The sequence below is a fragment of the Oryzias latipes genome, chromosome 2, assembly GCF_002234675.1.
Source record: "Oryzias latipes chromosome 2, ASM223467v1".
NCBI classification, from domain to species: Eukaryota; Metazoa; Chordata; class Actinopteri; order Beloniformes; family Adrianichthyidae; genus Oryzias; species Oryzias latipes.
This window is the reverse complement of record NC_019860.2, coordinates 2,786,883-2,802,303: the sequence shown is the minus strand read 5'-3', so window position 1 is coordinate 2,802,303 and position 15,421 is coordinate 2,786,883. Positions and strand designations below refer to the sequence as shown.

Here is a 15,421-nt window from a genome sequence, read left to right as displayed (position 1 = left end):
TTCCTGAACAGTTTTTTTTCATGATTTTTGAGCCTTCTAAGAGTGACTCTCTGATCTCAGAGCTACTAGCGTGTTCTACTGTCTTACTGTAGCATACGAAATTTCAAAAAAGATAATAAAACTCATCGCTCTATTGTTTTTCAAAAATTCCAACTCTACTGAACTGTTGTGCACTGTTTCTTCGTGATATTTTTTGGCCTTTTAAGAGTCACTTTGTGGATCTCAGATCCACTATTTTGTTCTGCTGTTGAACTGTAGAAAACACATTCTACAAAATTTACTAGAAATCTTGTTTTCAATTGTTTTTTTTTCTTTACGAAACTTTTCCCCCCTGATTTTTAGGGAATGTTTTGAGCCTGTGGATCCCAGGACCACTGGTGTATCCTAACGTAGTACACAGATTTAAAAAAACAAAACAAAAACAACCATTTATTAATCATATTTTCTATAAATTTTTCCCCCCAAAAATTTGAAATCTAGGGAACTTTCCGGCACTGTTTATCTGCAATTCTTAAGCCTTTTTAGAGTCATTTTGTGGATTTTAGATCCACTAGTGTGTGGTTGAACTGTAGCAGACGAATCTTCAAAAACGTACTAGAAATCCTGTTTTCTATAGTTTTTTCAAAAATTCAAGATCTACGGAACTTTCCAGTACTGCTTCTTTGTGACCTCTGGAGTCCGTTTTGTACACATAAAAAAAAGGGATCCTTGACCTTAAGCTCCTCCGCTGACTGTACCGGCATGTCATAGGCCTTCCTATGACTCACTCCGTAAGACCTTAAGAGTCAGCAGTTTTGAAATGTACCTGTTTTGAGGAATCAACAACAGTTCGTTGGTTTGACTTCATAAAAATCTCACATTTTCTGAATTTCCTTGATAAGTACTCAGTCATATTTATTGTTTATTGATAACTATAAGTCTTGCTTTTTGGGCACTTTCACTGGGAAATGCTCCTGATGATGAGGTCCCATCCTCGCCCAAAATCACAGCCGACTACCTCCCCATCCACCGGCGTCCTCCCCCTCGATTCCCTTCCCTGTAAATACTCAGAGCAACTCGAGCTCGCAGAGGAACGCACACACCGTGCGCGGGTTGGGGGGGGGCGCACACTCCCACGCGCCGGCGCGGGCTGGGGATTTGGCGTTCAAGGCAGATAAGGAGAACTCAGCAAACAAGACGAACCCAAAGCAGATGTGTTATCACGGTGGCGCTGCGCACAAAGTGCTGCAAGGCCACACCGGCTCTCACGGGGCGTTTCCACGCCGACAGGTTCCATATTAAACAGTCCGACCTGATAACAGGCCCCCCCAATGCCCCACCTCGAAATCTAGCTGCAAGGCCGCGTCAGCAGATTCCAGCGTTTGTCTGCCTTATTCCACGCGTGCTCCTATTTATAACGCTCCACATGCCATGTGGACGTGTGTGTTTATTTTTACGGACGCACATAGCAGTCGTACGCACAGGTGTGTGTGTGTGTGTGTGTGTGTGTGCGTCAGGCCGGGCGTGGAAACATGGCATCGAACCACAGGGTCCCCTTTGAGACCGGGCAAGAGGAAGAGGAGATAACGGTCCCAGCTTGTGACACACACACTCGCTATCAGACTAACGGTATTGTTAGAAGGAGGTGACCACAGGAGAACCCCGGCAAGCCCAACTCAGATCACCTCTGATTCTTTTCCCGCCTCCCCAGGGAAGGAATTCACGGATTAAAAGCCTTCTACTAAAAGTAACTCTTAACAAAAGAAGTGCCAAAGTGAAAAAGTGCTTTTATTTTGAAATGTACTTGACCGGACTTCATTTTTCTACACATTTTGTTGTTCATTTTTAGTACAACAAAACAGAAATGTAAAGTTATAGGGTTAATTCAGGAGAAAATATTTGTCATTTTACCTTAAAACTTAAAAAAAAAATTGGTTTTAAAATTAAAAGAAACATATTTATGTATTAATATTTGGCATGAAAGACAGATTTATGCAATTTTCTGTGCAAAAAGTCCAGTGTTTTCATTAATGCATGTTTAAAGGATAAAACAAACATTCGACTTGGTAAAAAGGTTAAAAGAAATCATAAATTCATTTGCCTTTGATCTCTAATTACTTTTGGAGTTTCGGAGAACAATTTCCCATGAATTGGATGAAAATTCAATTCACGATTTAAATGGATAAATGTGCACAAAAAGTTTAATGGCTTCATAAAAAAGAAAAATTTGTTTTGGCACTAACTGTCTTCTGTACTCTCCAAAATTTTAAGAACTGAAAGATTTTTTTCAAAAACTGACTTTTCCGCGTCGACTTCTACCTGAGTAGAATCCTAATCTTTGCAACACTTTTGTACAAAATCGTTCTGTTCTTATGTGAGATTTATGACATCCGATTTAAAAAGATCAAAACCCAAATTCTGAATTATAAAAAAAAAAACGTTAGTTTGCCTTTTTATCTAAAAGTGGATGATATTTAAACCAAAAGTTAGAAAACAGTCAGAAAACTTTTTTACTCTGCGGATACATTTTTTTTTTTCGTGGCACAAACAGTCTTCCATACCTTCTTTTCCTTACAATCTGCTGGGTTTTTTCCCCCCAGCACACCTCAAAACGAACTTCTTTTCCATGTCAACCTCTCCCCATGTAGATGTTTCTTAACCCTTTTGCACGTAACAGTTCATTAAAGTGTCGATCAAGTTTGCGATTATCAACGCCTTCATTCTGCGCAGTTCACAGAGTTTCGTGTGGAACATTGTTTTACTCCCCCCCTTTCAAATATTCCTTTTTGTCGCCTCTGTGTTTGCATTCAGTCGCACAAACACGCGTCCACGTCTGAATCGCATCTTTTTTTGGTGTTGTTTTGTTTGGTCGTTGTGTTTCGACACCATTAACCCGCAGGTGCTCTTGTCGCCGCCGCAGCTTCTTCTTCTTCTTCTGCCGCTTTCTTTACAATTTGGATTCGCACGCGCACAAAGCCCCTGCGAATTTCAAATACTTTAAAGCACTAGCTGCATCCATTCAAAAAAAAGGGGGGGGGGGGTAGAGAAGGAGGGGGGGGAATTAGCGACGGTCTCCCTTTATGTGAAAGAGGAGCCCCAGTTTGCCTGAGACGACTCCAATACTGGAAGCAGTTCTAGCGATTTTCTTCCACTTTGTGAGTGTTTGTATGTGTGTGTGTGTGTGTGTGATTGTGTGTGTGTATTTGGTTAGTTACAGTAATTACGGCCCAATAACTGACAGCCAAAACCAGGCAGGAGAAAGTGGAAGGGGGCTGTTTTTCTTTTTTGCCTTCGCTGCCGAACATCTGCTGAGAGATTTGCATATTAATTAACCCATATTAACTCTAATTATTCAGGGAAATTATCAAATAAATTAAATTTTCTAATTTTAACCCTTTTTTTACCCCCCCCCCCCCCCCCTCCCACCACCACCTTCCGTACCTTCCGTGTGGTGGTTGGCGAGGGAAACATCATGCTCACCTGAGTCTGAGTGGGTAAAAAACATGGTGGAATCCCCCCCCCCCCATCACTCCTCCTTACTACCGACCTCTGTTCTTCTTCCCTGAACCCCCCCCCCCACCACCACCACCACCACCTCCCACTCTCCTGGCCTGGGGGTCTTGAGGGCAGCCAGGGGAAGCTTTTGTGTGTGTTTTTCTTTTTTTTCTTCCTTTTTTTTATTCTTCTTTGGCTTGTGTGACGAGGAAAGAGGGTGAGGGGGGGGGGGGGTTGAACATTTGTTGGAGGCAGGGAACGTGTGAACTAGGAGGGAGGGGGTGGGGGTGGGGCACAGATGGTGAAGCCATGCTGGACCCCGGCAAAAGGTGGGGGACCCCTCCGAGCTGTTCCCCAGCCTGTTGCTTCGGGACCCCCCTCCGCAAATAAACGGGACTTTAATTGAATTAGAGTCAGCGCCGCAGCGAGGGGGGGTGGGGTTGTGTCTCGTCGTGGATGAAACGCAACGGCGATGCAACGGGAATTCAAAGTCTAACCCGTCCTCACCCGTCCCAGGTCGGATGTTCGTTTCATGAAATTAGATGAAACCCCCGAAAATTGGATTACGAGGAAACGTTTTGGTACATTTCAAAATAAAAGTCAAAATTTGAAAGTTTCTTAGGAGGTTTCGTTCTGATTTGACACCAGACTTTATGTTTAACTCGTCTTGACACCTTATTTTGAAAAAAACTGTAGAAAAAATAACTGAACCCCAAAATTGGAGTCAGAAAATGCGATTGCAAAAAAAGAAACCTCCAAAGTTGTGACTTTTTCAGATCCTTTCAGGAGGTTTTGTTCCGATTTGACATCAAACTTAGTGTTTAACTCGCCTTTACTTCTTAATTGGTAGGAAAGACAAAATAAAAAGCAAAACAATTCAGTTTTAATATTGGATTCAGAAGATGCAAGAAAAAGGTTTCTACGGTGAGGAAAAGACTGCAGCTTTTTTTGGATCCCTTAATTTTTTTTTACAATTTGACGTCAAACTTTCTGCTTAACTTGTCTTTACATATTAAATTTCTAAGAAAGGACGAAGCAAATACTTAAACCGTCAAAACAATCACAAAAGTTTTAATTAAAAACGTTTTTGAAAGGAATTCGAAATGTGCAGCTTTTTTCGCTTTTTTCAGATCAAATGTTTCTTTCCGGTTTGTCGCTAAACTTCCCGTTTAACTCATCTTTGCACCTTATTTTGAAAGAAAACTGTAGAGAAAAAGAACTGAACCTGAAGATTGTAGTCAAAGGATGCAATTGCAAGTGTTTTTCCCGTATAAATACTCACAATTTTGCGACTTTTTCAACTTTTTTCCGATCCCTTAGAGAGATTTCGTTCTGATTTGACGTTAAACTTCCTGTTTAACTCGTTTATGCACCTTTATTTGATGGAAAGGGCGTAAAAAAAGAATTGGGGTCAGACAATTATATAAATTTGCTTTTCACGCAAAAAAATAACTCTAAATTTGCGACTTTTCCACTTTTCCCGATCCCTTAAAGAAATTTCGTCCCAATTTGACAACAAACTTCCTGTTTAACTCGTCTTTGCACCTTATTTTGAAAGAGACTGTAGAGAAAAGAACTGAACCGGAAAGTTGTCGTTAAAGGACGCGATTATAAATGTTTTTTCCGTAAAATCTAACATTTTTGCAACTTTTTTCCGATCCCTTAGAGAAATTTCGCTCCAGTTTGATGTCAAACTCCCTGTTTAACTCCTCTTCAACGCCTTAATTTAGGGCAGAAAAGCAAACTTCAATCCGTCAAACACTTCACTTCTCAGCTCCGCCCCCCACACGAACGCGCCGCCGACAAGCGCGCACGCGCCCAGGTTGAGTTTACACTCCGCTGAGTTTCCCCTATTCACCCCCCCCCCCTCCCCCCCTCACATTTACCCCTCACTCTCTGTCTCCTCTCAAAGCTTTTGTTTGCCCTCCGTCACTATCCTTTCACCGACTTGGCCCCGACTTGGCCCCTGGCGCTCCATCGCGCCATTATACGGAAGACGAGATATCGCCAAACGCGTCTGCCTTTTCTTTTCCTTTTTCTTTTTTTTTTCTAGAGAAGGCATTCATGGCATAGAGTTGATCGGAAATAGACAAATCACTTTGTGGCTCCAAAAGAGTTCTGATGCGTTTGCGAATTTGATTTTACGAGGAAAAAAAAAAAGTTTTTTTTTCTCAGACTAACCCGGGGAAGTGCTTAAACGGTTGCAGACAGGAACAATGGCAGACAAAAGGTCATCGTGAGAATCCACTATATCGCCCGGTTGTAGCCAAGAGGCAGCGACCTCGCTTCCACCTTAATGCCCTCCCACTCGCGCTCACCAACTTAGCGGCTCCTGCTCCCCCCCCCACTCCCCCCGTCTCCCTCGCAGCCATCCAGGTGATCCGCTTGGCTCACATTCATGAGACAGGAAGCGAGCGCGAGCAGTTATCGGCCAATAGGGAGAATGTCCTGCCTCATTATCGGCGTAGGAGGCCGAGCATTGTCACCTGGAGCTAAGCCCCGACACTTGAGTTAAACAAAAAGAAAAAAAAAAGAGAAAGTCAGCCGGGGTTAGCGTGAAAGCGCCAACGTGGGTGTTAGTCATTCTCCCCGCAGCCATCACCTCCACCGTTGGCCTGCTGAGCAGTTAGAGCTCTTTTCTCTCTGGCTCAGAGAGTGGAGCCGGAAAGGCTTTCAGCGCAGCCTCCTGTGGGCTCTGGACTACGACTTGGGGATTGTTAAATAAATGTGATTATACCTGTTAGCACTGTGAAATGATTTTCCCTGGCAGCCTGCAGGTGTAGCACCTCTGAACCTGGGTTTTGAACGGCGTAGAAGCAGACTGAGCAGATTTTTAGGTTGAAAATTGGTAATAAATGGTCTTTATTTTTATGCTTATCGCCCTCCTCACTAAACCAAGTTTGTTTTGGAAAAGTAAAAGCATCTAAATCCTAAATTCACACATTTAGAGTTTATCAATTTGCCTTTACGTAGACAAATACGGATACAAATCATACAAATGTACACTTATACTTACACATGTTTGGTTTCTATCTATCTTTGACAGTCTGTTGATACATTTTGTCTAATGACTTTTTTTTGTAAACAATGTACAAACATGTAATATAGTACATTTTCTTGTTATGTGTTTTCGTAGTTGTCTACTTAATTCTCGTGAATGGAAGCACTTGTATACGAAATATTGAAAGTTGTCTTGACCAATGTGTATTTGTCTACAACACATCAATGGTCACCTTCTGCGATCTTTTACGTAGACAAATATAGATAAAAATCACGCATAGCTAATGTAAAGGGACACTAATACTTGTAATTCGTACGCATATTCCTGGTCTTTGTTGAATACAAAGTTGTGTTTTCTATGCAAAACTTGTTATCGCGTGTTTTCGTAGTTGTCAAGGAAATTTTCGTCAATGGGGGAGTACTGTACATTTTCTTGTTGCTTGCGTGCTTGACAATTAAATCGGTTAGTTCAAAAGGGGCCCAAGTCCAAGAGGTTTGTTTTTCCAGGAAATGATTTTAATTGCTTAGCTTAAAGGGACGCTACACCAATTGATTAATACTTTACCCAGATTTAGCACCAGTTCATAGCTTACAAATTCTACTTCTGTAATTTCAGAGGACTAGCAAACTAAAGTCTCTGGACTTGGGCCCTTCTTGAATTAAACAGGGGCGCTGCCATATTGGATAACTAGTGCTGCCATCTATGGGATAAAGCTAAACCCATGAAAGAGAGGCCCAATTCCAGGAATTTTGCACTTAATGCATTTTAAATGTCAAGCATTGTCAATACATTACAACGGACTTCAATTTTTATTGAAGCATTTTGTGCAACGATTTATTTCGTACGAAACATACCGAACACTTTATACACTGTAAAAGGCCATGCAAAACACAAAAAAGTACATTTAAAGGAGATTTTAAATGCAACTAATTTAACTAATGCCCTGCAATTCCACTTTTATTGTGTCCTAGAAATTTCATTAATGACTTTTGTCCTACAACTTTTTTTGTACAAAATATATGGCATTTTTTTAAGAAGCGCTAAGAAACATGTAAATCATAAACAAATGCCTTGAAAGTTGTCAGTGTTTGTTATTTGTCACAAAGAGTTTGTGATTAAAAAGAAAGTTTTACGCTAACTATTAACGTACAATGTCATTTTCACCATGTATCATAGAAGTTTTTCCGTGCACCTTCTTCTACAACTTCTTTCGTACAATATTTACCCTACATTTCTTAGGGCCTCAAAATCAACAAGCAAACTTTAATGTGTTCACATATGTTGACAGTTGTCTTCATAATGGCTGTAACTGAGAGAACTTCTACACAACAGTGTAGACGTAAATATTTCAGACATGTATCCATAAGTGTTGTTGTTAATCTACTTTGTCCCTGGACTTTTTCTGTGAAAGGTTTACCGTACATTTCACTCTTAAGGCATTGAAAATTGTCAATTACGAACAAACAAATGTAAAGGTTTAGCAGTTTTCCATAAACTGCTATTAGTAGAACTTTTACACATCAGCTAAAACCGTACAATTTTCGTAAATGCATCTTGTCCTACAACGTTTTGTACAAAATATACAGTACTTTTTTTTTCTTTGCTTCAAAAACGTATAAATCCTGAACAAGTAAATATTTAGGCAAGTTTCTTTCGTGCGTTGGTAGTTGTCTACGTGATGTTTGTAATTAAGAGAACTTTTACACAGCTAATGTACAATTTCTGGCTTAGAAAATGCTGTAGAATATTTGGTAATACTTCTTATCCAATAACTTTTTTTTTTAAATGTGTTAATCACATAAAAGTACATTTAGGGCAAGTTCTTTATGAGTGGTGGCAGTACTTAAGATTGTTGTCATTATGAGAACTTCTACAGATTAGATAAAACAGTACAATGTCTGGTTCACTGCGTGTCGTAGAATTGATAACGCTTCTTGACCAACATTGCTTTTTTGTACGTGTAAATCGCAAGAAAGTACATTTAAGGCAGGTTCTTGATGTGTGTTGGTAGTTGTTTAGATGTTTGTCCCTAGTAGAACTTTTTCATATTAGCCAATGTCGTAAATACTCTTCTTTACTATGTGTTCCAGAAGTTTACCTTACGTTTCACATTTACATTATAAGTGCTTCCGATACTACAGTTTTCATACGGAACAATTTTGTCAACTTTCTCGACATCTTACGCTACACACACTCAGAAAACGGGTACAGTTGTAGGTAGGTGTACGAAATCGTCTATGGTCGAACTAGTTTTGGTCCAAACTTTCCTTTTACATTAACCAATAAAAAAAAGGCTTCGTCTTTCATCTAGGAAGAAGTGTTTAAGAAGTTGACTTTGACTTTTGTAGATTAGTTAAGCCAACACGTGTTGTCAAAGTAAATACAATCATTCTGGATTTCGGCGTCGTTTCTTGGCACAAGATGAATTCACTGTATCTGCAGAACTCAATTTGTCACTTCTGAAGTATTGCTTGTGCTATTGTTCAGGTTTTTTCTTTCTTTTATCTTTTGGAAAACAAAACACACACAAAAAAAGACTTTAATAAGTCCTCTGGCTGTGTGATTCTGGCAGTCTGTCACTACCGTAGACTTCCCAGTCAAGCTAATCAATACACCATATTAGTCTTTGCTCTGTTCTCCCTTGTGAGTGACAGAATAAAGCCGGGCCCTTGAAAGGGTTATGTCAGATAGCTTAAAACCCGATATTAGACAAGAATTGGGCTCGTTACATGTGTCAGCTTAATTATCCCGCGCGACTCCAGTCAAAGAAACGACGGCAAACAGGTAGCAACGGTTTACCGAACGCCGTCCGTACAATGGCTTTCGTCAAGCGCGACACTTAAGGTAGAAGACGAGGCGTTCGAGGGGTAAACATCGTCTTTGTCTCTTTCTTTTTTCTTCGTTTCACTCCTGAGCAACACAAAAGACTGATTAACAGTGAAGTTCGACGTACGGGGGAAGGGAGGGGGGTGAAATAGCTGCCTGCGAAATATCGGTAGGTTAGAATTACTTTGTTGCGTGACACAATACCAATAGATGCTTGATGCTGGAGGAGAGGGGCTCTTGTCAGCGGTGGCACCCAAACAATGGCAGCTTTCACCGCGTTAATGGTACGCATTTGACTTGACGAGCACCCCCACTGTCATTTTTTCTTTTTTTAATATTTGCCTTCTCGGAGGTATACGTTGACAGCTGACGTTTGGAGGAGATTGTAGATGAGACAGTTTCAACGCCCCCCCGTGTTGGAATATTGTTCGGAAACTTGGTCTGAGATTTGAAGGAAAAAGAACGACGACGAGGGTTTGGAAGTTTGGAGTTGGTGGAGGTGGCACGGTAGCCTCATTGCGTATGTGGGAAGTCAGACCGGTGTGCGTCGCAGACGTGGACGTGTTGCTAAACAAAAAGAAGCTCCCCCGCTTCTTTTATCGGGGAAGAATGGACCCTTTAGAACCTGTCCAGCCTTAGATAATTTCATTCAGCCGGCCCCTGCTCCGTCGTCATTGAATCTGCATCCAGGGATCAGGTTCACAGGGATGGGTTGATAGCTTCCCAAGCCTCTCGGCCTTTTGTTCTACCCAGCTCTGCCCCAGCCCCCCCCACCCCCCCACTCCTCCTTTCTCCTCCAGCGAAGTTAGGAGGGGGTGAGAAAAGTCCCAAACTTTAGATTGAACGGGCCACGGATTCCAAAAAGTGTCGCTCATAAACGACATTAAGTTGCAAGATCCGATTAGCGTTAGCACGGTTCCTTCCCCCCCCAACTTTTTTTTTTTTTTTTTTTGTCCCAAGGTTGGACGAAGACCACCCAGGAATCTTCCTCCACTCCGGGGTCTCCAGTCTCCGTTGGCTTTTTTGTCATCCATAAAGAGCATTACTGAGTCTGAACTTGCCTAAACCCTTGTGATCACACCTCTTGAAAAGGTTTTGTTTCCTCCGCCGATTGGTATTCGAGGCAGGTCACCGCACTCCCACCCTTCCTCGTCCTCCTCCTCCCTCCGTCAGCCCCCCTGACGTCTGAAAGCCCTGTTTTCATTTTAATTTGCACCTGTTGTGCAGTTGTTCGCCGAAGGCAAGCACAGGCCAGTCCGTGTCGCAAGGAGATGTGGGGAGGCTTATCGTCCGGTACGATTAATGTTTTCCGACGGTCTTCTTGATTCTGTGTTGAAGGAGGAAGTCCCTGATGAAGCACTCCAAAAAAAAAAGAGGCCTCTGTGTCTGGGTCCTGCCAGTAAGGTGTGTCCCTCCTGGTGATGTCACACACTCCTGGCATCCATCTGTAACGCCATTGGGTCGTCTGACGTCCCCTTTTTTCATTTTTCATGCATCTTTGCTGACTAATTTGCACGAGAGCCACCTTTGATTGAGTTCACAGCCCTTTATTTGCAGGCCATCTATTTTGGGAAGTGCTCACATATGTCTGGGACCTGGGTGTTGATGGCGCGCTGGCGTTTTAAACATGTGTTTATGTGCATCGTTTCCATCTTTTCTTGTCAAGAGTCCCGTTTGCTCGTCCCGTACCCCTTTATATAGCTGTGAAAAAGCTATGTAAAAACTGAGCGGTATTCGCCAGATCAGATCCATCCTGAAAGGTGCAGCTCGTTGGCATCTGAGGCATGTGAGCGGGACTGAAAATTAGCTGCTATTTTGGCCCGCATCTCCCCGACAGCTGCCCGCCCACCTCTGCGGTGCGGTCTTCCAAATTCCAATCGCAGATGCTGTAATTGGGGCGTAACCCGACCAAAAAGGCACTGATGTGGTGTTGGTTCTTCTTTTTCCAATGATCTCTGTTCCCCCCTCCTTCTGTTTCAGCTCTCAACTACGAGAATGTGGTGGAGACGGGCTCGGAGACCGAGGAGGAGGACAAGCTGCCCGTGTCCGAGGAGGAGCCACTGATCAACGGCGCGGGCAGCCCCGCCAGCCTCACCAACCCGGAGGCGTCGCCGCACGCCGAGGGCCACGGCCTGCTGACGAAGGACGAGGAGGACGACGAGATGCGGGACAGCGGCGTGGAGCACATCTGGCAGGACAACGACATGCTGAGTGCCTCGGTCGACGGTACCGGTGGGTATCTGGACTCTACAGCCCCAACCATTTGGAAAACCTCTTTAAAAATCCAGATATTGACCATTAAGACGCCCAATCTTTGCCACGAGAATCTAATTTTGTACTTACAGTCCCACTCTGCTCGTCTTTTGAGCTGTCATTAAAGATGATGATGAAGTTTTTAGCTAAAATCCAAAAACCTACTACGTTTTTTCAAACATTTCATTAGAGATTTGCGTTTGAGATGTGGGCAGTGCTGTTGGTGCAGAGCAACCCCACCCCCTCTTCCCATCCACTTTGTCTGAGTACATTAGGGAGCCTGTGGCCCCCTGTTGATTGTAGATTTGACGTCCCATTGACAACCTTTTTCAAACTGCATTTTTTTCCGTCCGTTCCTGACTCCCCGACAATTTGAACAAAGAAATACGGAGAAATGTTAAGTTGTCCTCCGTCAACCGAAAAAATGTCACCAAAACACAATTTTTATCTGAGTGGTTTCTTAAGAAGCCATTGTTGAGTTTTATACCAACCACATGTTTAGGACCTAATCAAATCAAACTTTATTTATAAAAATAAAGCTCTTTTTCGTTCACACTGCCTTCAACAAAGTGCATTCAAGTGACCACTTCCATTGAAAAGTCTATGAAACTGCCGTTTCCGGCTTCCGTGTTCAAAATGATCAAGTTCACGCGTAGATACAGAAAATTCTACAACGATTTTTGTTCTTTATGCTCTACGGTCATTGAACATGCATAGAAAGTCCAAGGAATTGGATTTGGTGGTGAATCCAAAGGATTTCTGGATGGTGCTCGTTTTAAACTATGACAAAACTACAAAACAGGTCTGGACCCCGCAATGTACACCGAGGGGGGTGTCCATAAAAGGTCAACAGACCAGCTCAGTGGCCTTGTTGTAAAGTGTCCAGTGTCCACTCGTGAGTTCAAGTCCTTAGCCAAGTCATGCCAAAGACTCTAAAGTTGAGGACCCAATAGAATAGATTTGGCTCTAAAAATGCCCCCGATGTCCGCTTGGCTCGTACATTTTTTCCATCAGCTCTACCAGACAGGCGGGGGGGGGGGTGTCAGGTGAGCCGCCAGTCACAGAAAAACCGACCTCTAAGCCTACTACTTGGCTGGTTGTGTGCACATCCTGCCTCCCGTGGTAGCGCCTTAGCCGATAAATCCCTCTCCCCATCTGCGACTTCTGCAAACACCATTTTGAGCCCCCCCCCACACACACAAACACCCAGTTTCCTTCCCCCTCCACGACCATTTGGTTTGTGCTCCCAGCCGAACAGCGCAAAATATATTTACAGTACCAGAAACGTCCGTGGTGCAACTACCCACCCCCACCACTATAGGGGCGCCAGTCATGGATGCTTGCAAGATAAATACTTTTAATTAGGGGCCAGGGTATAATCATTAAAAGGAAGCCAGACTGCTGCGCAAAAAAAAAAAAAAAAAAGTCATTAACAATCTTAAATGAAATTTTTATTTTTATGATAGCCATTTACATGTATAATAAGAGTCAATGATTCTTGGAAGCATGTGACAGGAACAGAGTACGGCGAGAAGTCATGTAAGACAGCCCATCTAAATGAGCGGGGGGCCCTTCGCTATTCATTTTTGCTAATGAACTAGCGGTGCACTGCGCCGAAAAATGGAGGGGCTTAAATTTTAATATGGGGGTGGGGGGGGTTGGGGATTGAACATTTATTAGGGACAGGGGGAAAAAAAGCAAAGTTGGGTTCTGCAAAACAAGGATCCTTAAGGGGTGAAAGAAAGAAAGAGGAGACAGTTGGGTAAATAAATCAAGATAAAGGATAAACAAGCTGTCATTGCGTACGGTAATTGTTTATTTGATAAAGACCCGCGGTGCCATAATGTCTGTAATTCAACTATGTTGCAATTTCCAGATAATACCCGTCTGGTGTGATAAAGCGTCTGACATATTTCGGAGAGCAAGTCAAGTTCATTAGAGCGTTTGGGAGTCTCTTTCCCAATCTTGCACTTCTGTGTTCCCAGCCTTTTTTTTCCCCTCCTCCTCCTCCTTGTCGGCGGTGCCTTGGTGTCTACAGTGATACCTCAGCACATAACTTGGGCCTGAGATAAGTTAGCAGCCTCCCTCCTTGCACCAGTCGGCCCCCATACCGCTATCAGGAGCGGCTGCGCAGGTCGGGATGTGGCCCGTTAGCATCGTCCGTCCTTGACACTCCAGGTTGGACGCGGTGTGCTTGAAAGGCATGACATCATTATCGCAAATCCCTGACTTCTGAAAGAGAGAAAGAGACAGAGAAAAAAAATCAGCTTCTGTTTCAGATTCACCAGTTTTTCGTTTGGCAAGTTTTTCACCCGACTGACCATTCCAGGGAGTCGTCGGGAAAACAATGTGTGTCGTTTGGCTGCGGGAAGACTATTGACAGCTTTAATCTGAAAAGATCTCGAATGTCAGATTCTGAGGCCAAACGGACAAAGGTGGAACTTTAAAAGTCCCCATAAAAAATCCGACTGTTTTGAAAACAAACAGCGTCCGAGCCTCTATGAAAATAGGGCAGGATCGCGGGCGGTCTGGAACCCCTCGACATCACTCTTCAAGGAGGTGTGTACCTTACCGCCTCAGGTCCTTTGTGATTTACTGCTGGCAAAATACGCTTCGCCCCCGCATTGCAGTCCTCCTCACCATGGACGGCAATCGTGGGGGGATGGGGGGAGGGGGGGTTTCTAACCCACGAGGCCACTTTGGCCCATTTGAACTGGCGCAGGTCCGCTAGTGCCAGAGGGTAACCGCAGCGTTAGCCTACCTCCTGCTGGAGGCAGCCGTCCCCTCCTTTACCACAGGAGAGAAGTCTTCCAAGGTAAATAGGGAGAGAGTGAAGGGCCGACTAATCCCCCGGGGTCGTCCGTTTCCTTGCGTCAGAATAAAAGCATGCAGTCAAATTTGATTACCCAAAGCAAACACTGTGCCTACCAGTTGATATCAGATCCATGTGGGTGTGATTTAATCTGTGGCAAAGGTCTGCTGTTACTGTCATGTTTTTTTTTTTTTTTTCCCATAATGCCAATGTGGTTTTGCTGCTGTTAATCCAATGGTGAAACAGAAAGAGTCCTGGCAAGGAGGAAGTTTAACTATCCCTCTGACGGAGTCTGTCATTATCCTGCAAAGCCATGGACAGAGGTATTTATCATCCCACCACGGCGGCACGATCCTTCATTTCAAGCAAGGAGCCTCGGAAGAAACATTCCACAACTATTAGGGCCATTGTTCCCCACCAAAAATAAAGGATTCCTGTTGTTTCTGGCCTTTGTGTGGAGCAATGTAAGCAGGATAACTTTATGATCAACAAACACACCCGAGACCTTTTTCCTGTACGATCCCGGCAAGGTTTTTCTCGGACGCCTCTTTGAGGGTGGAAAGGAGACGGCATTCGTGACATCCTTGGGTGCCACGTTTTCTCGGAAGCACCTTGATTTGATTTTTTAACCGACAACGCCAAAAGGAGGGGACGGGTGCTTCTTAACATGATTGTCCGTTCGTACCAGAGAGGTTTAGTTTATGAGCCTGTCAGTTCACGGTTTATTTACTGCCACCTCACCTGTGCCTGGCCGGCATCCTGCGCTGGCTGCCATTACCCTGATAAGGCCGGAGAAACTCCCCCGAAAGGCACACGAATCTCTTCTTCAGGACGTTTTTTGTCTTTCCACTTCAAAATATTAACTCCTCGACTCCGCCCACTCGGGGCTGGCCTCAACCAATGAGGTTATTTCTGCTCCTGAGAAATGCCTGCACGGCTCCAACTCCTCATTTGTGGTCAGGAGCTGTATTTTTTTTTAGGAGCAAGCCTCAACTCGCTGCCAGGAGTTGCGGTAGAATCATAAAAAAAAAGCAAGAAAAAAAAAAAGCAAGTGA

General features: G+C 43.6%; 1 protein-coding gene and 1 long non-coding RNA gene across 7 annotated transcripts in view; one reads left to right on the top strand and one right to left on the bottom strand.

The window, feature by feature from the left end:
• Window positions 1-15,421, top strand: part of zeb2 (zinc finger E-box binding homeobox 2) — an 84,092-nt gene that overhangs the window by 50,667 nt on the left and 18,004 nt on the right. For 3 of the 6 annotated variants that reach the window (XM_023964042.1, XM_023964050.1, XM_023964040.1), the window contains exon 3: window positions 11,279-11,533. In XM_023964042.1, coding sequence (XP_023819810.1) covers window positions 11,279-11,533 — 255 coding nt within the window. The remainder of the gene's footprint in view (window positions 1-11,278; window positions 11,534-15,421) is intronic. The other 3 variants (XM_023964052.1, XM_023964044.1, XM_023964047.1) reach the window with 1 other exon arrangement.
• LOC110016061 lies at window positions 13,554-14,697 on the bottom strand. The gene is made up of 2 exons (XR_002291328.2): window positions 13,876-14,697; window positions 13,554-13,786 (listed from the first exon to the last, which is right to left on the bottom strand). It is a non-coding gene; the product is annotated as an uncharacterized LOC110016061 (long non-coding RNA).